Source organism: Equus caballus, chromosome 6, assembly GCF_041296265.1.
Source record: "Equus caballus isolate H_3958 breed thoroughbred chromosome 6, TB-T2T, whole genome shotgun sequence".
Lineage (NCBI taxonomy): Eukaryota > Metazoa > Chordata > Mammalia > Perissodactyla > Equidae > Equus > Equus caballus.
Genome location: NC_091689.1, coordinates 65,101,755 through 65,125,539, shown reverse-complemented (window position 1 = coordinate 65,125,539; position 23,785 = coordinate 65,101,755). Strand labels below are relative to the sequence as shown.

The 23,785-nt window shown below is 36.9% G+C and overlaps 1 protein-coding gene across 2 annotated transcripts in view; it reads left to right on the top strand.

The window, feature by feature from the left end:
• ITPR2 (inositol 1,4,5-trisphosphate receptor type 2) overlaps positions 1–23,785 on the top strand; it is a 466,150-nt gene that overhangs the window by 173,507 nt on the left and 268,858 nt on the right. For both annotated transcript variants that reach the window (XM_023644092.2, XM_023644091.2), the window contains exons 23-26: positions 1,964–2,093; positions 4,073–4,130; positions 5,573–5,738; positions 6,799–6,972. In XM_023644092.2, coding sequence (XP_023499860.2) covers positions 1,964–2,093; positions 4,073–4,130; positions 5,573–5,738; positions 6,799–6,972 — 528 coding nt within the window. The remainder of the gene's footprint in view (positions 1–1,963; positions 2,094–4,072; positions 4,131–5,572; positions 5,739–6,798; positions 6,973–23,785) is intronic.

The window sequence follows — 23,785 nt, the reverse complement described above, 5'->3', positions numbered from 1 at the left end:
CTGTTTTTGTCCTTCTCTTTCCCCCTTTCCTTCTACCTTCCATTTATTTTTCACAATTAAATATTTTGGAGGACGAAAGTTTTAATTTTGGTTATGTTTATAAAATACACTTCTGTGAGAGCTAATCTCTAACTAAAAATTAACAAGTGTGTCATTAATTTGTTTTATTAATTTTTTCTTTACGTAGGTTTAAAAAACCATTATATTTAAGCACCTGCCGTCTATCCTCTGCTCCCAGCCTTCTGCTCAAAGCTCCCAAATCCAACGGCCCTTTCTCAGTCCCCTTTTCTCATGATCTGTCTGCTGCTTAAAAATCCCCTTATTAACTAGAATCAGGTCAACCAGTACGTGTTGCGGCACTCACCATATGTTAATAAAAGAGCCTCTTTGGTGTCGTTTTCCCTCTACTTTCTATGCTCTTCAAAGGCAGGTCTTATATCCTTGGCACCTTTTTTGGACCCTTGGCCCTACCTCAGTACCTGGCATAACAAATGTTTCTTTAACTTAAGTGAACATAGCTGACATGGAGCATGTGTGCTGCCCATAAGGAGCATGGGGGTCTAGCAGAGGAGAGAGAGACAGAGAGACAGAGCGAGTGATTCAACTTTTGACCTGTAGGGGTAAATGGTGTGCTGGGTGAGCAAAAAAGAGAAGAGTTAGTTTGGACTGAGGACCCAGGGAAAGCGTCATTAAAAAGGGGATTTAAGCTGGACCTTGGAGGATATCTCAAAAGCTGGTTATTGTGGGGTGGAGGAGGTGAATATTCAAGGTCAAGTGGACACTGGACAAATGTGAAGAGGCAAGAGAAACTGTAGACGTTCCATCCAGTACTGTTGGAACAGAGACGTGAGAGAGAGAATGAGAGAAAGGGAACAGAAGGAGGAAGGGAGGGAGGGAGAGGGAGGGAGAGGGAGGGAGGGGGGGGAGGGGGGGTGTGATACAAGAGTGGCATAGTGAGAGAGAAGGTTAGATTGCACCATGGCATACCAGGTTTTCTAAAACTTGTGCGACTGTTATTGTTTACTGTCCACATGAGACTCTTTTGAGAGTGTAAGGAACGCTGATGATAATTATGCTGGGACAAAAGGTTAAACCAGGCTTATCTTAGGCAAACTGAGACGGAGGGCAGCCTTGTGTAAAACCAATTCTCTGTTGTTTCCCTTCTCAACTCAGAAATCTGTAGCACATACTTTTTCCTTCTTTGATCTCCACTGAATTCTCTACCACGTAATTGAGCCCTCAATAATTTTCTAATTACATTAACAATGCTACATTTTGTTTTCCCAACTGGATCATTGGCTTCTTGAGGGCAGTGGCTTCAAGTGCTTGCATTCTTCATAGTGCCTAGCACAGACAGGAACCTTCTTGGCACTTAGTCTCTGTCAATGCATCAATTACGGAGAACAAGGACAGCACAAACCCAAGGAAAACAAGGATCAATGAGGCAAATCCATGATATAGTTGGATGTTATTACTCCAGCTGCTCTTGTGTAGCCTAGATCCAGGACTAATTGTGGTCTAGCCAGAATCCACACTATTGCAGCTGAAATCTCAGCCTTTCTGTGCATGAATGAGGGTCGCAGCTGCAGCATTCTCCTCCCAGAGCCAATGGAGACTCTGCAAAGTGCTCAATGAAATGATGTCATTATTACCTCTTCATCCAGACCCATAGGATACCTCTATTTGGAATATTCCAGAGAGGAATCATGGGGACTCAAGTTTTCTTCTTTCCGAAAACTATTTTTGGATTTTACTGACATTCACTAATGGAAATGTATCACTTTTCTTAGTCTTTAACCGATGAACACGTATGAAACTAGACTGTTGAGTTGACCAGTAACCGTTCTAACTAGTTCATGTGAAATGTTGATAGTTCTGTTGTTGTTAGTGTCGGGTAATGAATTGTATTTTTAAACACTATGCTATTAAGAGAAAATTATGTTGTTTCTAACGTTTCTTGTAGTTTATCCTGAGTGTCAGACTAGATTATAGGATCTCATATATGTTGTCGATATATAAGAAGGAATTCGGAGAGAACAATGAAAATGCTGAAACGTCTGCCAATGGCTCTCCAGATACGTTACTACCATCAGGTATCTCCTTTGTGACAATATTTACTCTTTGTATTTTATTTTCCTGAGAACTTGAAAGTACCTTTTGTATTTAAAACACAGTGGTGTTTCTATGAGACAAAAATGTAGAAATAATCTCCACAAATGACATGAAGGAACGGAGACAGAGCATTAAATAACTTGCCTAGAATGGCAGGGAAGATATTTGCTGTTACTTGGTTCTACGGCCTTTGAATAGAGTTTCTTCTGTACTCTTCACAACTCCATGAGGTAGAGGTACTGTTTACTGTGCCATTTTTTAGATCAGAAAACCAAGGTCAGGGGGGTTTAAGTTGCTAAAGGTCATGAAAGTAGTGGAGCGGGGATTCCCCCTGAGGTCTCTCCAGCTCCAGAGTCTGAATCTTTTAGGCGTTCTGCCGTTTTGGTGAAAATCCAAGGAAAATTTTTCTGCCTGGGTCAAAGAGCAGTGGGATATGCAGCCGCTGAGAGGGAAGCTATTTTGTAGGAAGGCATTGCCCAACCCAGGAATAAAGACATGGCATTCCCCAAAGTTCTGAATGTGGTTGTTCATTTTCTTTTGTGTGTGTGTGTTTTTGCTTTGCAGGGTTATAAACTGGAACTATATTTCAATTTTCACACTTAAAAAGAATAAGAGTGAAGCTACTCTATCTTTGAGTGAAGGAGCATAACAATGAAAGAGAGGAAAATAATTGTAAAGATTTATAGAAAGTGCCTAATGAAATCTAAGAAATATAAAATTACCATTTTTCTGGATAGATCAGGCCAGTCATGGCAGGCTGGAAACTATGTCGTATTAAAGATTTAGCCAGTTAGAATTCTTCTTCCAGGGATAGGATTTGTACACAGATATAGAACTTTCTTCCAACTGCAACCACTGTGACAACGTCAGGAACTCTCTTCTTTGTCCATCAGTCACTTCGACAGGGACAATGTCTTCGTTTGTAAGTGTGTAGTTAGAATGGATGCTGCACCAGATGTCCCTTTGTCTGACTCGGCACCATCCGAAAGATGGCATGCTTCTACAGAGTTCAGCTTGCCTAAGCGAGAAGTCACTTCTGGTACATTTGCAACAGTGTTGTTTTCATGCTTCCCAGAAGTGTAGAACCCCAAAGGGCTATTTTCGGGAATGATGCAGCAGAACCAGAAAGTCTTGTTGGCAGTTGCACTGACAGTAGCGTAAAAATTATTGGCTCTCAGAAGCCAGACTTCTGGAAACAGGAGCTCTAAGTGTCAGTAAAGGACGAGAGGGAAAGTCTAGGGGCACCCCCAGAAAACCAGTTCTCTCTGATTTTACCTGATCTCTTTCATTTGTTGTATTCCTAAGAGAGAGCTTTCTGGGAGAATTTTTTTTCTGTTTTTATATCTTGCTCTGTTTTCTTTCTATGCTTTGGAGATGAGAAATTTGTGTACTTATTATTTAAACATGTTATTTTAAAGGTATCTTCAAAATGTTAGTGGTGGGGATGGGTGAAGAATAACGACTGGTTCACATAAAAAAACAATTAAGTACCCTGTCCACAGGAAGAAGGGGTGGAATTTTAGAAGTAAGCTTAGGTAGAAAGACCATGTTTGGAAGTGCCATATAGTAACAGGGTGCATTATAGGTATGTTTTGATTCTTTTAAAAACATTATCCTTCCACGGCCTCACCCATTTAAATTGTATGTAGTATGTATGTATATGTGTGTGTGTTTGTAGTTGATGCATTTATATACATGCTTATATAGATGAGGCAATGTTGTAAATGGTGATTTCTGATCTTTTAAGTATATCTTTGACTATAGCAATATATATTTAAAAATGTAAATGTCAATTTAATATATTGATATCTAAGTGGAACCATATTGTGACTCTTTAAACTGTTAATTGACTTTTGGTGCCATAGAGAAATTGGCATGGTGGCATGCTAATATTAATATAAATATCATGACTCCCGATTATGATGAGGTAAAGAATGGATTTTACCATTTATCTTTGCAGCTATTGTTCCTGATATAGATGAAATTGCAGCTCAGGCAGAAACTATGTTTGCTGGAAGGTATAGTAACATTTGTGTATCTTTATCTTGTGAATAAGATTTTACTTAGAATTTTATTGATACTTTGTTATTGTTCACTTCCCTATATCTATTTAATTTTAGATCCTTTATTGTTGCCAACATAAGAGAAGCTGATCATTTACTGTAGAAGAGAAAGCATAGCTTTTCTTTAGGTGAGGTAAAAAAAGGACAAGAGAGATGACATCAGTGTATTGAACTTTTCCCCGAATTCTTTGCTTTTCTTTCCTCAAATAATGACAGCCCACGACTGCCTTTTAACTGCCCTGATGTGAATATCGCTGCATCTTACAAAACATTGCCTCCCTGAATCTGAGAAATTTGAGGCAAGAAAGTAACTTCTTTCAACATTATCTTCAACTTTATATGTGAGAAATAAATCTATTTTCTGCCAATTGGAAATATCTATAGTTAAAGAAAACGAAATGCCTCTGGCATGACTACCCTTTTCTGGTATCAGGAGCTCTGCCAGTTATTGTTTTTAAGTTTCTTTCTTTTTCAGAAATGAAACTAATAGCAGTCAAATGAAAAGTAAAAATAAATAAATAAATAAAATGTCTAAGCTGCAAATTATTGATTTTCTAGGGTTCATTTTTATTACACATTTGTCATGAGAACCTAAACAAACTTCTATACTAAGCCTTTTGTTGCATTTTCTTTGGTTGACGAGACAAACAAGAATGAAGAATCAAGAAAAAATGAAGGGATTTTTGTCTCTAGCGAACATTTGGTTTAGCTTTGTTTTTGTATTGTTTTGCCAGTAGTGTTGTTGTTGCTGTTGTGTTTTCCTATTCAAGTATTTCATTATTCCTGAGAAGAGAGAATAAACCAGTGTGTGATTGTCACCTTAAGATAAATGGACCTTTTGTCCAGTGGAATCTCGCTCAGAGTTTGACTGTACCAAACACACAAGACTGCTCTGGTGATGGTTGTGTGTGTGTGTGTGCGCACACACTCTCCTTCCCCAGCGCCTCACCACCTGTCCTGGAGAGTTCTCTAGGGCTCTGGAGAAAGTCACTCGTTGGTGTACATCCAACCTAGTATATCTCCTCAATAATCACTTTCGGATTTATTTGGATTCTTGTTTTTATCTATGCCTAGGTGAGCAGACCAACTCATTCTGGTTTGCCTGGTACTTTCCCAGAGCAAGCACTAAACGTTCCTCATCCTGGGAACCCCCTTGGTCTTGGACAGACAGGGACAGTTGGGTGACTCTGATTTTATGGACAAACACAAGCTTTTCTTTGTGCTTTGTTTCCTTATCAGTTAGGTGAGGAAAGAAAAGAGTAAAAAATTTCTTCCTTTTTACTTTCCAATTTGGGAAAAAAGTGATACAGCTTTAAGAACATATACACAATTTCACCCATTTATGAGTAGATTTTATGTAAATACAAGTTATTTTAGGATTATTTTTGGTTTTACAGAAGGGAAAAAAATCCAGTTCAACTTGATGATGAAGGAGGCAGGACGTTTTTACGAGTCCTCATTCATCTGATCATGCATGACTACCCTCCTTTGCTGTCAGGAGCCCTGCAGCTACTGTTCAAGCATTTCAGCCAGAGAGCAGAAGTTTTACAGGCATTTAAACAGGTAAGATTGGTAGCCCTCGATGGTTCCATAGCAGAAACTCTGAAAATGTTGTTTATATCATGCAACCTGACTTCATGGTTGCAGAGTTAATGAGACTGTGCGGCTCTTCCTGGGGACACTTTCTATTTTTAAAGACAGATATGGCCTTGTCTTATGCCAAGACATGATCTGCTTTAGAGAGAGTTCCCCACAAGTGATTTTCAGTTAGTATCTTTAATGTAAATGACAGGCAGTAAGATTTAGGAAGGCACTAGGGGATAATACCCATATTAGGAATTTTGTTGCCGCTGCTCTTATTTTGATCCCAAATCTTACTGGTAAATTTGGGTAGGACAAGCAGTAATGCTGAAATCAATGTTTTGTGATTGAAAAATGTATAAATCCGAAAGAAAGGAACTGTTAAGGATCTAATCTTTTTCTTTGTCTTCTTTGAATAAGACGTCGTTCTTGAGGCTGTTAATGAAGAATACCTAAGTGCTTACATGTATTGCACTAAAATTTATTTTATTTAATAGGGCATTGGTCTCCATTAGGAAGTTTTCCAAGAATATGTTAAAAATATGAAATAATTAAGAGGGCTATTATATAAATACATATAATTATGCATATATTTGTATATGTCATATATAGAAATTAAAATAAAAGTTTATATCATGGTTTAGATTGAAACTATCAACAATTTTCTTCCACTTATTTTTATGTTTCTCCCTCTTTTCAAACAGATAGAGTCTCAGAAAAAATTAACTTTAGCAGTGATATTAGAGTTAGGGTATCTTTTATTTTAAATTACTCTTTAGCGCTTTGAAAAGCTTTGCTAAGGCTTACTTTTTTTAAAAAAATAGTTCTTCATGGCATATGAATATATTGTGTGGAGTTCACAGTACTTCCAGGTAAATTTTCATGGTCAATTTACATCTAAAATATTAATAAACATTCTAGAAATATTAAACTGCAACTAAGAGACAGGTATGTTAAAATACTTGGGATTTTAGACATAAATGAAATAGTAATACAGCAAGTTCGGAAAGTAAGTTAAGGATTGAAATTCTTCTGTTTTCAGGTGCAGTTGTTGGTGTCCAATCAAGATGTAGATAACTACAAGCAAATCAAGGCAGATCTAGACCAGCTTCGACTAACTGTAGAGAAATCTGAGTTATGGGTTGAGAAGAGCAGCAACTATGAGAATGGAGAAATGGGTGAAAATCAAGTAAAAGGTGGTGAAGAGCCAATTGAGGTTTGTTTTCAAGATCTATTTTGAAGTAATCCAAACAATAACTTTTAAATCATGTGCACTACAGTCAAAATTGTTTATAAAGAAAAGTTTTGTTCTGAGTCACCGGCATAAAATTTTCAGTCGTCAAGTCAATCAACTCCATAAACCTGTACTTTGGTTATTCTTGTCAATTGCTGCCACTTCTTCCCTCATCTACCTACTTTTTCACTCTTTCTCCTTTCTACTGCAAATCCTATAATCTAGGAATCAGGACAATAAGAGGCAGAGAAATGGAGAAAAAAGGAATGGGTCCTAAGCCTAGACCTGTAAAAAGAAGTGAATTTTTCTTGTCACCCTTCACTGTGCTTTGTATTGCCAACCTGTAAATCATTCCTTTCATTATTGCACATACTTATACAATATTTAAAAATACCTAAATGGAAGGACAATATACTTTATTGCAGTATGAAAATACCAGAAATCTCTGTTTGATCTAAAGAATGGTAAGATGGTCATCATAAGTCTTCCGTTATATTGGTTTTAGTTTTCAGTGGGTTAATTAGTTGCTGTTTTCCATTTCACTAAATAGTAAATAACCATTTAAAAATTTTTAAGCAGTGTTTTAGTGGTAATACTTAGATAAGCAGACCAGTGCCAACGTTGTAATTGATAATATATTAAGTTACTTAAATGTGTATCTAGTGTTTTATTCAGTTGTTTTTTAATCTGCAGGAATGTGGACTATTAGAGGGGTTTACCTACCTGAGCTGTTCTCTTTGTTGGAATGCCCAGAATATTTTGTAGTGGAGGGTGATGATAGAGTAGGAGATAATTAGTCACCAAAATGCTGAAAAGTTCCAAAGGGAAGTTCAACTGGTGGCTTACTGCTTCTACTTATCTCAGGAGTAATTACTACTAATCTATGCAAAATCTTTTACTTACTCTTTCTAACTCAGATCTTTTTGTTGATAAGTTCCAGGCTTTTTAATGTAAGATTGCACTTTCTGATAGAATATTTAAACATATTAAGAGATATATTATGCCTTCACAAGTTTAGAATACCTCTTCTTTTTGCAAATACATATTTGCACATATTTTAGAGAATGAATATAATGTTGCTTCCCCTTTCAGAACATTTCATTTTTTTAAAAATAGAGAATAGCTCTAAACCTGAGGAAAATGCATTATGCTCTTTGTAAAAGTTTGCAAAAAAAAAAAAAAATCACCTAAGAATATAGATGAGATGTTCCATGAAGAATGTTAGTCACCAGTCTACAGTTCAAGTTCTGAGTCACTGAGAGAAAGTGGAGAAAAGAACTTGTATCATAGTGTATACCCAGGGCATCCTCTGGGCAGTTTAATAAACAGTTTGCATTGACGTAAGAAAGAAGATGCATAGGTCGTCTGACTGAGGATGTCTTAAAGACAAAACTGCGTTAATATGGGTTATAAAACTATTTTTCTGGGGACTTCAGATGAATAGAAGCCAATGAAGGTGGAATTTACTTATTTATTTATTTATTTGTTGAGTTCAAGATTTATCAGTTCAGGAAATGGTAATTTTAGGGGCTTCAAGCAGGAAGTGATTTAATATAAGGAATTAAATTTTTGGAAAGTCTAGAGGAGTACAGTTTGGAGGCTGCCCCTGGACTATTGATTTCAAGGTCAAACAATCATAACTGCAATTCAGAGGGCGAGAAGCTGCTTTAGCTGCTGCCAACACTACTGCTGCCACCACCACTGATCACACCTTAAAAGCATGTCACTAGACAATGGAACACTCATATCTATTGGGATTTTCTTTTCACCCCTCACAGCCACAGGAAGATGGCCTTGAATGGATAGGGTGTTAAGAGCATGGGTTTTGGAGTCAGACACTGCAGAATTTGCCATTAAGCATATGTGTGACTTTAGGTCACTTATTTTAATTCTCTAAGTTTTATTTTTATTGTCTGTTCCATGGACATAATAATAGTAACTTAGCTCATAGGATTACTGTGAAAATTAAGTGATCAAACTCTGTCATGTCAGTTACTATGGCTTCAGTGGGAGAATATAAGCAATAAGGTGACATACTATTTACATACAAGTCAAGAAGTAAGGCTCCAGCTTTAATTAATTTATTGTCTCAATGTGGTCATCATGGACCAATGGATTTAATTCTGAGACTGATCTTTCTCGTGGTGGCGTCATGACAGCAGCATTCTGGACATCATACCTCTGCATAACACCACTAAGAAAGAATATCTATGCCTTTCTGGTCCCCTGATGTTTGGGATAAAGAATACCTTTTCCAGGCATCCCTCAGTAGATTCTGTCTTGTATCTCCTTGGCCAAAGCAAGGCCACATATTTACCTCTAAACCAATGACTATATGATTTGTTTAGGCTAAATAAAAGATGGTCCTCAAGCTAGGATACCCTCCGCTAAGTTACATGGGAGAAAGAAAGATGGCAGAACAAAATCAGAATCTGCTAGCAAGGAAGAACGAAGAAAGAATGTTGGTTACAACCAACAGTGTCTGCCAAAGTCAGCAGTCAGTGAATGTTTATTATGGTTATTATTGTTTCTTATGTGAAACATATTGTGCTGTTTACTATGATGGATCTGGAATTATGAAATCTTAGAGTTAAAAGATACTTGTAGGGCTATCAAGTCCAATTCCTATGTGATATTTATCTTCTCTCTAAGTAGCTCACCTAAGTGAGATATTTCTTAAAACAAAATAAACTTCCATGATGGGAAATTCACTACCTCCTGATGTAGCACATCCTATTGAAAATAATGTGCATACAGCATGAGAAATAGAGTATTTCCATTGAGAAGTTCCTGTGGTGCCTCCCTGTGTCCCAGAGAAAACCACTATCATGAGTTTATGTTAGTAATTTTCTTGCTTTTCTTAATGGTGTCTGTATTTCTAAAACATAAGAAATATATGAAAAATATTTCATTTAGTCTGTTTTATATATGTTTTTGTCTTCCATCCTTATTGATGTATAGCTGCAATGCATTCATTTTTCTCTAATATATATTACATTGAATGCACATGTTTATCTAATTAATTGTAGACAGACATTTTCATTCTTTACAGTTCTAGTATTTTAAAAGAAAATTTGCTACCAAAAGCAATGCTACCTTAAAAACTTTTGTAGGTCACCTGATGCACAAGTTTAAGTGATTCTTCAGGGTATACATTTGTGTGAAAAACATCTAGGGTATTCACTTTTACCCAATAATGCCTGTTGTCTTCTAAAAACCAAGTGGCACTCAGTTCAGCAGCATATGAGACTTCTCGTAGCTCCCCAGCCTTATGACTGCTGGTTTTCTCACTTTTCCATTTTTGATAATTGGGTGTGTTTTATATATTATCTCTGTTGGGATTTTAATTTCCTGAATTACTTGTGAGGTTGAGCATATTTTTATATGTTTATTGGTCATTTCACTTCCTATTCCAGTTCAGATTAAGCTAAATTCTGTATGGGTAGGTAGTTAGGTCCAACCAATTCATGTATACCTACTACTAAGGTTAAAAATATGATGATGAAGACAATCTTTTATCTATTCTTTCTTTTTTTCTTGGTTTATAGTGTTGGGAAGATTTTCCAGTACAATGTTGGATAGATGTGGTGATGATGGACATCTTTGTCTTGCTTCTGATTTTAAAGGAAATGATCTTAATATTTCACTAGTGAACATAATGTTTGTTGTACACTTTTTGATACTCTTTATCAATTGAAGAAATTCCTTTCTATTCCTAGTTTCCTTTTTTTTAACCATAAATTGTTATTGACTTCAATTAAATGCAGTTTATGTGTATATCAAGATTGTTACTTTTCCAACAAAATGGCAATAAGTATATATTTATCAATAGCCTCTTTAAATGTCAGTGGACTAAATGCTCCAGTCAAAAGTCATAGGGTGGCAGATTGGATAATAAAACAAGACCCATATATATGCTGCATACAAGAGACACACTTCAGACCTAAAAACACTCACAAACTGAAAGTGAAGGGATGGAAAAAGATACTCTATGAAAATGGCAAGGAAAAGAAAGCTGGGGTAATAATACTTATATCAGACAAAATAGACTTTAAAACAAAAACTGTAACGAGACAGAGAAGGGCACTACATAATCATGAAGGGAACAATCCAACAAGAGGAAATAACACTTAGAAATATCTATGCACCCAACATAGGAGCACCTAAATATATAAAGCAATTATTAACAGACATAAAAGGAGAAATAGACAGTAACACAATAAGAGTAGAGGACTTTAACACTCCACTTACACCAATGGATAGATCATCGAGACAGAAGATCAATAAGGAAACATTGGCCTTAAATGACACATTTGACCAGATGGACTTAGTGGATATATATAGAACATTCCATCCAAAACAGGCAGAATACACATTCTTTTCAAATGCACATGGAACATTCTCCAGGATTGATCACATATTAAGCCACAAAACAAGTATCAATAAATTTAAGAAGATTGAAATAATACCAGGCATCTTTTCTGACCACAGAGGTATGAAACTGGAAATCAACTACAGGAAGAAAATCAGAAAAGCCACAAAGATATAGAGATTAAACACAATGCTACTGAACAACGATTTGGGCCAATGAAGAAATCAAAGGAGAAATAAAAAAATACCTGGAGATAAATGAAAATGAAAATACAATAAGCCAAAATCTATGGGATACAGCAAAAGCAATTATAAGAGGGAATTTTGTAGCAATACAGGTCTACCTCAACAAACAAGAAAAATTCCAAATAAACAATCTAACAGTGCACTTAAAAGAACTGGAAAAAGAAGAACAAATAAAGCCCAAAATCAGTAGAAGGAAGGAATTGATAAAATCAGAGCAGAAATAAATGAAATAAAGACTAAAAAAAAAAAAAAAAAAAATAGAAAAAAGTCACTGAAACCAAGAGCTTGTTCTTTGAAAAGATAAAGAAAATGACAAACCTTTGGCTAGACTCACCAAGAAAAAAAGAGAGAAGGCTCAAATAAATAAAATCAGAAATGAAAGAGGAGAAATTACAATGGATACCTTAGAAATACAAAAGATTATAAGAGAATGCTATGAAAAGCTATATGCCAACAAATTGGATAATCTAGAAGAAATGGATAAATTCTTAGACATACAACCTTCCAAAACTGAATAATAAGAAATAGAGAATTTGAATAGACCAGTCACCACTAAGGAGATCAAAACAGTAATCGAAAACCTCCCCACAAATAAAAGTCCAGGACCAGATGGCTTCCCTGATGAGTTCTACCAAACTTTCAAAGAAGACTTAATACCTATCCTTCTCAAAATCTTCCAAAAAATTGAAGAATGGGGGAGGTTTCCTAACTCATTCTACAAAGCCAATATTACCCTGATACCAAAACCAGACAAGGACAACACAAAAAAAGAAAATTGCAGGCCAATATCACGATAAACATTGATGCAAAATTACCCTCAACAAAATACTAGCAAATCAAATATGACGATACATGAAAAAGATCATACACCATGACCAAGTGAGATTTATTCCAGGGATGCAAGGATGGTTCAACATCTGCAAATCAATCAATGTGATACACCACATTAGCAAAATGAAGAATAAAAATCACATGATCATCTCAATAGATGCAGAGAAAGCATTTGAAAAGATACAGCACTCATTTATGATAGAAACTCTGAATAAAATGGGTAAAAAGGAAAGTAGCTCAACATAATAAAGGCCATATATAACAAACCCACAGCTAATGTCATTCTCAATGGAGAAAAACTGAAAGCTATCCCTCTAAGAAAAGGAATGAGATAAGGATGCCTGCTTTCACCACTCTTATTTAGCATAGTATTGGAAGTCTTAGCCAGAGCAATCAGGCAAGAAAAAGAAATAAAAGGGATCAAAATTGGAAAGGAAGAAGTGAAACTGTCACTATTTGCAGACGACATGATTTTATATATAGAAAACCCTAAAGAATCCATCCATTGAAAATCTTTTAGAAATAATAAATGAATACAGTCAAGTTGCAGGATACAAATTCAACATACACAATTCAGTTGCATTTCTATACACTAACAACGAAGTAGCAGAAAGAGAAATTAAGAATAAAATCCCATTTACAATTGCAACAAAAAGAGTAAAATATCTAGGCATAAACTTAACCAAAGAGGTGAAAGATCTGTACACTGAAAACTATAAAATATTGTTGAAAGAAATCAAAGAAGACACAAAGAAATGGAAAGATATTCTGTGCTCTTGGATTGGAAGAATTGACGTAGTTAAAATGTCCATACTTCTTAAAGTAATCTACAGATTCAGTGCAATCCCTATCAAAGTTCCAACAACATTTTTCATGGAAATAGAACCAAGAATTCTAAAATGTATATGGAACAACAAAAGACCCCAAATAGCCAAAGGAATCCTGAGAAAAAAGATCAAAGCTGGAGGTATCACACTCTCTGATTTCAAAATATACTACAAAGCTGTAGTAACCAAAACAGCATGGTACAGGCACAAAAACAGACACACAGATCAATGGAACAGAATCGAGAGCCCAGAAGTAAACCCACACATCTGTGGACAGGTAATTTTGACAGAGGAGCCAACAGCATACAGTGGAGAAAGGAAAGTGTCTTCAATAAATGATATTGGGAAAACTGTAGAGCCACATGCAAAAGAATGAAACTAGACCACTGTCTTACACCATACACAAAAATTAACTCAAAATGGATTAAGACTTGAATGTAAGACCTGGAGCCATTAAGCTTCTAAAAGAAAACATAGACAGTATACTTTTCAACGTTGGTCTTAGTGGCATATTTTCAGGTACCATGTCTGACCAGGCAAGGGAAACAATAGAAAAAATAAACAAATGGGGGTACATCAAACTAAAAAGCTTCTGCACAGCAAAGGAAACCATCAACAAAATGAAAAGACAACTGAACACCTGGGAGAAGATATTTGCAAACTATATATCTGATAAGGGGTTAATATCCAAAATATATAAAGAACTCATACATCCCAACAACAACAAAACTATTAACCCAATTAAAAAATGGGCAAAAGATCTGAACAGGCATTTCTCCAGAGAAGATATACAGATGACCAAAGGCACATGAAAAGATGTTCAGCATCAGTAAGTATCAGACAAATGCAAATCAAAACTACAATGAGATATCATCTCACTCTAGTCAGAATGGCTATAATTAACAAGACAGGAAACAACAGGTATTGGAGAGGATGTGGAGAGAAGGTAACCCTCATATACTGCTAATGGGAGTGCAAACTGGTGCAGCCATTGTGGAAAACAGTATGGAGATTCCTCAAAAAGTTAAGAATATATCTACCATATGATCCAGTTATTCCACTGTTGGGTATTTATCCAAAGAACATGAAAACATGAATGCATAAAGATATATGCACTCCTATATTCATCGCAGCATTATTCACAATAGCCAAGACTTGGAAACAACCTAAGTGCCCATCAAGGGACGAATGGATAAAGAAGATGTGGTATATATACACAATGGAATACTACTCAGCTATAAGAAAGGATGAAATTTGGCCATTTGTGACAACATGGATGGAGTTTGAGGGCGTTATGCTAAGTGAAATAAGTCAGAGGGAGCAAGTCAAATACCATATGATCTCACTCATAAGTAGAAGATAAAAACAATGACAAACACATAGAAACAGAGATTGGATTGGTGGTTACTAGAGGGGAAGGGAGGAGGGAGTCGGGTGAAAGGGGTCATTAGGCACATATGTATGGTGATGGATTATTGGGTGGTGAACATGTTGTAATTTATACAGAAATCAAAATACATAATGATGTACACCTGACATTTATATAATGTTATAAACCACTGTTACTGCAATAAAAAAAGAACAAAAAATTAAAAAAAAGAAGTAAAAAAACAATTTATTGCTACTATTAGTCCCAGTTTCAGATGAATAAATGAGAGATTAGTGAAGTTCCATAACTTATTCATAAGGGGCAGAGCCGAGACATGAACCCTTGGTTTTAACGACTAAACTGTACTGCAAATTTGTCAACTAATAAAGATCACTTTGGTTAAACATCCAAAACAAACAAACAAAAAGCCAACATTGTTACTTTTCTTTAATTCTAATCTGCTAATTTTGATAACATGAATCATAAATAGAGCTTCTACCATAGTAACTTTGCATTCTAGAATAAATAGATCTTGCTGTATTTTTTACACTGCTAGATCCACTTTGCTAATACTTTTGTTTAGGATTTTACATCTGTGTCGTCAGTGAGATTGGTCTGTAATTTTCCTTTCTTTTACTGCTCCTGGCAAGTGTTGGTATCGAGGTTAGACTAATCCTATAATAAAATGAGTTGCAGAATTTTCCACTTTCTTTTCATAAGATTGGAATTATCTGTTCCATGAATATTTGATAAAACCTACGTGTAAATCTGCCTGGGCCTTGGATTTAGTTTATGGAAAGATTTTAATTGCTGATTACTTTTTTTTGACGGTTATAAATTCATTCAAATTTTTTTTTTGGTTCAGTTTGTTGTATATTTTTCTAGCCATATACTTAAGTTTTCAAATTTAATGGCATAAATTTGTTCATATTTTTCATTATGTTTGTAAATTTCTACTATTTCTGTAGCTTCATTTTCATTCTTGATGTTTACTTATGTCTCTCCTTTGTTCTCTCTTTTTTTTTTCCGAGGAAGATTAGCCCTGAGCTAACATCTGCCAGTCCTCCTCTTTCTTCTGAGGAAGACTGGCCTTGAGCTAACATCCGTGCCCATCTTCCTCTACTTTCTATGTGGGATGCCTACCACAGGCATGCCACGCAGTGCCATGTCCGCACCCGGGATCCGAACCAGTGAACCCAAGGCCACCAAAGTTGAACGTGGGCACTTAACCACTGCGCCACTGGGTCAGCCCCCTCTCTTCTTTTTTCTAGCGCAGTCTTACCAGAGTTGTATGTTATTGTGTTCATCCTTTTTAAAGAACCTACTTTTGGCTTTGTTAAGCTTCTGGATTTTTTTGCTATTTTATTATATTTATTCTACTATTCTCTTTATATGTTGACATACTTTTCAGACAAAACAAATTAATAGTATAATTTCCTTCTAAGGGGCTGCATTCCACAAATTTTGAGAAATGATATTTTTATTATTGTTCAATATTAGATATTAAAAAATTTCCATTATGATTTCTTTTTTGGCCCAGAATTTCTTGGAAGTCAGTTTTTAAATTTCCAAATGTATAGGCAAAATTTACCTTTTTTTGTCATTGAATTTTTAATTAACTTGTGGCCAGAGAATGTGGTTATGATGATATCAGTTCTCCAGAATTGGTTGAGATTTGCTTTATATCATCAGGTTTTGTAAATATTTCATGTGGACATGAGAAGAATGTGAATGAATGTCATATTCCTTAGATGTGGCTAGCAAATCAAGCTTATTAATTATGCTTAAGTCATCTATCTACTTATTAGCATTTTTGTTTTCTTTCTTTATTTAATTTAAAACAATTCTTGTTTGCTTGACCTATCAATAATTGAGAGAGATTTGTTGACATTTCCTACTACAGTGGTAGGTTTATCAGCTTTCCCCTGTAGTTCTATTAATTTTTGCTTTATGTGTTTAATGGTATATTATTAGATGCCTATAAATTTAAAGTTATTTCTTACGAGGAACCAAAAAATTTTATCAGTTGAGAGTTATTTTCTCCCACTTCTGATGATGTTATTCCATGTCGTCTTGCTCTCGCTGCTGTTGAGAAGTTTGCTGTTTGTTGAATAGTGGTGCTTTGATTCTGAAACTGATCAAATGTATGTTAAACCTTATTATTGGCTTCATATCTATTAGTTTCTTTTTCATATTTTCCATACCTGGCACTTTGTACTGAATTTGAATTAATTACTCATCTGAGTCTCTCTTTGGGTACGTCTTTTTTGCAGCTTACTTTGCCCACTGACTTTTTAATTTCAGCCGTTATACTATTTCCATACCTGCAGTTTGGTTAAAAAACATCTTTTTGGTCATTTTTGATCATCTTTTGTATCTTGCCAATTTTTGTGATTCCACGTGGATAGCCTGTATGTAATAATTCCAGGATCTGAAGCACTTGCTAGTTTATTATGATTCTCACTCATGTTGCTTGTTTTGTTGTATATTTCATCATCTTTGATTATGAGCTCATATCTTTTTTTTTTTGAGCAAGATTTGCCATGAGCTAACATCTACTGCCAATCCTCCTCTTTTTGCTGAGGAAGATTGGCCCTGAGCTAACATCCGTGCTCATCTTCCTCTACTTTATATGTGGGATGCCTGCCACAGCATGGCTTGACAAGTGGTGTGTAGGTCTGCCCCCAGGATCTGAACCAGTGAACTCCAGGCCGCCGAAGTGGAACGTGTGCATTTACTACTGCATCACCGGGCCAGCCCCTCCTATCTTTTTTTAATAGACTTTATTTTTAGAGCAGTTTATGTTTAGAGAAAAATTGTGTAAAAAGTAAGGTGAATATCCTCCCTCATTTTCCTATTATTAACATCTTTTTTTTTGCTGAGAAAGTTTACCCTGAGCTAACATCCGTTGCCAATCCTCCTCAATTTTACTTGAGGAAGATTAGCCCTGAGCTAACATCTGAGCCAATCTTCCTCTATTTTTTTGTATGTGGGACACCTCCACAATGTGGCTGGTGAGTGGAGTAGGTCGGCGCTTGGGATCCAAACCTGCGAACCTGGGCTGCCGAAGCAGAGCACATGGAACTCTAACCGCCTAGCCACTGGGCTGGGCCCCTATTATTAACATCTTGCATTAATGTGGTACATTGGTTACAACTGATGAGCCAATGATACATTATTTTTAACTGAAGCCCACAGCTTACTTTAGGTTTCACTCTGTGTTGTACAATTCTATGGGTTTTTTCAAATACATTGTGTCATGTAGAGAATCATACAGAATAGTTTCACTGACCTAAAAATCCTTTCTGCTCCACCTGTTTGTCCTTTCCTTATGAACCTCTGAGCCCCTAGCAACTACTAATCTTTTTACTGTCTGCACAGTTTTGCCGTCTCCAGAATGTCATATAGTTGGAATAATATATAGCTTTTTCAGACTGTCTTATTTCATTCACACTATGGTTTGAGCTTCTTCCATATCCTTTTGTAACTTGCTAGCTCATTTCTTTTTATCACCGAATAAAACTCCGTTGTCTGGATGTACTACAGTTGGTTTATCCATTCCCCTCTTGAAAGACATCTTGATTGCTTCCAATTTTTGGCCATTATGAATAAAGCTACTGTAAACATTTAAGTGTAGGTTTTGAGCTCATATCTTTTTGACTTCGGACATGAGGATTGAAATCAGGGCTTGTTTTCCTCCTTAGAGTATTTGCGATTGCTTCGGCCTGTTGCCAGGGGGCGCTGCTAGCCCGAGACCACGTTGTTCTCTTCCCACACACCTGTCAGAAGGCAGGAGTCTCAGTTTAGCTCCCCAAACTGGACACTTGCTTCGAGCTGACTTTCCTCTCTGGGTTGCAGAGCTAGTGTTGACATTTGCCTTCAGGGACACTTATCAGCTTGCCTTGAAGCTTGGAGCTCTCTGATCTGGTTTCAGGTTACTTTTTCCCCCCTTGTAGATGGAGGCTGGGGTCTTTTGGGGTGCTCCTTTGTTTTCTATGAGCCCAAATAGATACTATATCTAGGATCTAGTTGTTTTGTTAATAGGAGGGCCATTTGCAGTTTGAAGTTCGCTGTTCTTGCAGAAGTCCTTGGGAATGTGTTTACTTAGATATTTAGTAATTAAAAAAAATTCTTATAAACTTAGATTCTTTGGAACTTTATACATATGTGGACTTCCTCTGAGGCTTGTTAATCCAGAGAAGATTTCATCTGGTGGATCTTTGGGATACTACATTTTGTGACCATATTACACAGAGCTCTTGGCTTGGGACTTTTGACGCCCCTTTATTAGTGGAAATTCTAGTCCCAAAACTTGAGTGACAGTGGGCTTGTCTTTGTGTATGGGAGCTCAAGAGAGTTTTTCTCCCTTTTTTTGGCTTCGACTAAGCCGTGGCCAAGACAGGTACCCCTGTGCTCTTCTGTGGGCCCCGTCTTTCTCTGGTTGATCACTGTGGGTGTCTCCTTTAGGGATCTAGTTCTCAAGCAGGGTCTCTGATCAGACCTTCTGTCTTGCTTGGAATCCATGCTGTTTCCTTTCCGTTGTGTGTGTGTGTGACATTAAAACTTGGTATCCAGGATATTAACTATGGATTGATGTCCTCAGGGCCAACAATGAATCCAGGGCTTGATTACTGCTCAGAAATCTTTATGTATTTTTTATATTTTCTGGCCTCCATTTGCTTCTTTCTCTTTACTAAAAAGAGGTATTTTAAGTATTTCGTCTATCACTTTTAGATGTTGTGTACTCACAGGGGTTTCTCCACATTTACTTCCTCGTGTTCTATATTTGACAGTTCTTAACAGTAGAAAACTCTTCTTTATTTTGAGCCCATGTATTTATCCAGGTAATGTCTGTTTATTGGTGCTAGGTTTGAGGCAAGGTGGACCATATCTGAACCTCCTCCCCTTGATTGCTGTCGTGTTTCTCCAGAGCAAAATCCTTCCTTTGAACATTCTGTGTGAAGTGTAATTGCAGTCCCTTCGCCATCATGCTTACTTGCCTTTGTACATGCCTGCATTTCTCATTTCCCTTTTTAAAGTTTGATATCTGGAATCAAATCTAGTATTTGAGATGTGGTTCTTGCTCTCAAAGAATGAACACGCATAAAAGAGTATGACAAAGTGTATGATTAAATTCAGAACTGTGCAGTACAGAAAAGGGAGAGGTCCATGTGGGCCTCACTTTTGGAGAAGGCTTCACTATTTTGAAGGATTGGGAGGATTAAGATTTAGTCAGCTATTGTATTCAGGAGTAATGAGGAGAGAAGCAGAGTTCAGCAGGGATAAGTCATTTGTGTTTGAAGTGGCTGGAAATTGGGAGCATTTGAGGATTCCTGGGTAGGGAAGTAAGTATACTCTCTTGGAAAATTTAGTCTGGCAGAATCCAGGATGGATCAGCAGAACAAGAGACTAAAGATGGGGACCAATTAGGATTCTCGTGCCCAAATTCAAGGTTGAGGAGTTATGTAAGTGTGAACGAGGGAGGCAGCAGTGGAAATGTACACAAGTAGGTGCATCGAGAAGCCAGGAGAATGGTGCATATATAATAGATTAATATAAGGAGAAAAAAGTGAGAAACTATAAAGTTACTAACTTGTACACAGCCTAATACTCTACATTATACCATGAACCAACTGCCAAAGAGAGTGACAATTTATTGTAAACAGGATGAAATATATCACAATATCAATGGAAACAGCCAGTAGCAGGCAGCATGCACTCTAGCAGGCCAATACAGATAATAATCCTTTGTTGTTTAGTAAATCTTTACAAAGGCTCTAAACACAGGATGATTGGCATTGTTTTAAAACAGCTCATAATGGTCTAACTTTGTGCCTGCTTAGATATCAGAAGACCAGATGACATTAATGTGCTTCTTCATTTTAGTAATAAAAAATGTTTCCAATAACATAAAAATGTTTTTTTTTTTTCCTCAGTGGTAAGTTCTGTTTACTCTGGGCAATAAGTGTGAATTGACAATCTGTCTCCTAATACTAGCAAATCTCAGCATATGTTCCAAAATTATCCCACTACTGTAGCTGAACTTTTATAAATAAGGAGGAGGATAGGATGGATTTGGTCGTCTGGTAAGCCCATTGCATCCCTACTACCTATGAGCTTTATTCCCTCTTGTATGTTATAGTGTTTCCCTTTATTAAACTTGTCTTCCAGGGCATTAAAAGCCTATACCCTCATTGCAGAAAGCTTAAGCGCTGGAGAATAACAAGTTGACAATATCAGCAGCATTACTAATTCATCACATTCAAATACGCGTTCACTTCTAAATATAGGAAGGAGGGATTAACTCAGGAAACCATATCCGAGTGGGTTAAGTCAGGATTGCCCTTTAGGTTCATCCACCTCTTTATTAAGAGTTGAGAAGCAAGGCACGTGGGCATCACAGTGCTTCTAAGAGAAGTTCTCACTTGTTATGTGTTTTGGTGGTGATTAATTTTTCTTCGCAATGATTGTGCTTCTATATCTGTATATCTATATTTATCTCTACATCTATCTACCCACCTCTGTGGGGTTGCCTGCTTCTTTTAAAAAAAACTGCTCTCACTGATCTAAATTCTGATGTTTAAACCGTCTCTCTAGTTTTTGCTTCCAGCACCATTTTTTCATTTTCGGGGTTTCTAATTGGTTCTTTTTCATATCCATGCATTCTAGATTCATATCTGCCTGTTTTTAGTTCATAATTTTTTGTTCTTATTAATGGATGTGTGATGTAAGGAACATAATTTACTGAAAAATGTCCCTAAGGGCTCACCTGGGTTGTGTGCATAATAAGCTGCCCGGACTCTTTGCAGGGGTGGGGGTGGGTGGGAGAGGCCAGGGGGAGGGGCCATGTCTTCTTTTCTAAGAGGCTGTGTGCAGTAATTTGGCTTCTCATGGGACCTGGGGCTTCCAGCCCTCAGCAGGAACAGTCTAATTCCTATGGGCCCCATAGCTGGTGTTCCTGACCAGATCCTATAAACAACAGGCACCTAAATTCAGACTGCCTGGTGCCCAAGAAGTTTGGGTGTACCTTCATTGATAGGTTACTCTCAAACTTGCCTGTAAGTAGTTACTACGAGGTGGGGGTGGGGGGTGGTTACTTGGAAATCTAGAGCCATCCTGTGTTCAGCAGAGCACCCCCAGCTCTCTGGGATGACGGAAGGATGGGGGACACATGCCTTCTCTTCTCTTGCTGACACTTGGCTTGTAGTTTCCCCTTTCCCAGTAAAGCTACCCCTTATCCCTGCTGAGTGATGCTGTGGAGTCATTCTGAGCATGTGGTAACCACAGAGGGGTCCACCTGGTGTGAGAGATGCTATTCCTTACTTTATCTCTATGATTATTTTAAACATACTTATATTTAAAAGTCCTTTCAGAAGATTTCTTGGTTATTTGCAGTTCACTGGGGATGATATAATCTCATTATGGAGTTTTTTGCTTGTGTTTCTTAGCATTCACTTTCCTCACAGGCATTTGAATTTTAGTTTGCAGATTTATCTTAGTGCAAGAATGAATTGAATTCTTTCCTTTCTTCTCTCCCTCCCACTCTCTCTTTCCCTCCATTGGTTTTTTTCGGCTTCTCTCTAGGCACAACTTCCTTGTCTGATGGTTTTTTTATTACCTCCACATCCCATTACTCTTTAAAGCAAAAACTGGTTTTCATTCTTTGCCTACCACTTCTGATCTTTTTCCTTTGATGAAACAAGCAGACAAGGAGGCAGATCCCTCTAGAAGGATATCTTGAACGAAAATTGTGCTCTCCCAAGTCTTAGTACTTCAATTCTGCACAGCGGGAAAATAGTTCTACATAAACTTTGTTTCTTCAGCAAAACTTTTGAACTGTCTCTTGACAAAAGTTACTGGTAGAATGTCTGAACTTCGTGGCTGGGTGCAGAAAGAGTCCCAATGTTTTAGACAGAATTTTCCTCCATGATCTGACCACTGAGGGACACTGGCATAACTGCATGAAGAACTTCTATCCGTTAATTTTGGAGAATACTTTCCTGCATTTTCCTTTTATGGAATTTGTTTTCTGGTCTCTATTTTCTATTTTTGCCCCAGACCTCGTATATTTATTTTACTTGTTTATATGACATTATGTATCCCTGTCCTTTATGTCTGACCTAATGCTACCGAAGGTGATTGCTACAGATGAGTGTCACTTCTGAAAACTAATTTTTTGGTTTTGACCCAAATGCTACTTTACACATCCTCATTCTATTTGGTTGTAATGCAAATTTTTAAATGTAATGCTTACATCTCCCGAATTTCTTCCACTATAAGAGTCTTTCTTGTCTTCTGGCCTATATTTAAAATTAAGGTTATTTTAGCATAAACTTAGTATTTCCCTTCATGTTATAAAGGACAGTTACTATGTTACTCATCTTTTTTTTCACTTTGTCATTTGTTCTCAATTTAATATAAGTTGTTAGTGAGGATTCTAAGTTCCTGTATGGTTTCTTTTCTTCAGCAAGTGGCTTACAAGGAAATTAGAGAAGTTGATTCACTCAAATCAGAGCATACATATGTCACTATACAAGGCATCAATATTTCTGTAGTGATTGCTTGCTAGAGAGTGTGTCTTAAAGAAGTGGCTGATTCCTTCCTCTCACATTCTATACATACAACCCCCTTCTCACAGCCACACCAGGGTGTGCTATAATGTGGTCGTGACTAGTGATGCTTCCTTCTCATAATGTGATTATCAGGTGTCAGACAGTCTCTCAGGGCTCTGTTATGTGGCTGTTTTCTTTCTTTCTTTCTCTTTTTTTTGAGGAAGATCAGCCCTGAGCTAACATCTGCTGCCAATTCTCCTCTTTTTGCTGAGGAAGACTGGCCCTGAGCTAACAACCATGCCCATCTTCCTCTACTTTATATGTGGGATGCCTACCACAGCATGGCTTGCCAAGTAGTGCCAGGTCTGTACCCCGGATCCAAACCGGTGAACCCCGGGCCACCGAAGCGGAACGTGTGCAATTAACTGCTGTGCCACTGGGCTGGCCTCTATATGGCTGTTTTCATTTCCTGCTGACTGAAAGGTTGCTTATCCTTTATCATATGTTATATATTATATTATACAATATATTATAATACATATTAATATACATGATATAAATTATATAAAGTACTGTAGGAAGTATTATATAAAAAGTAT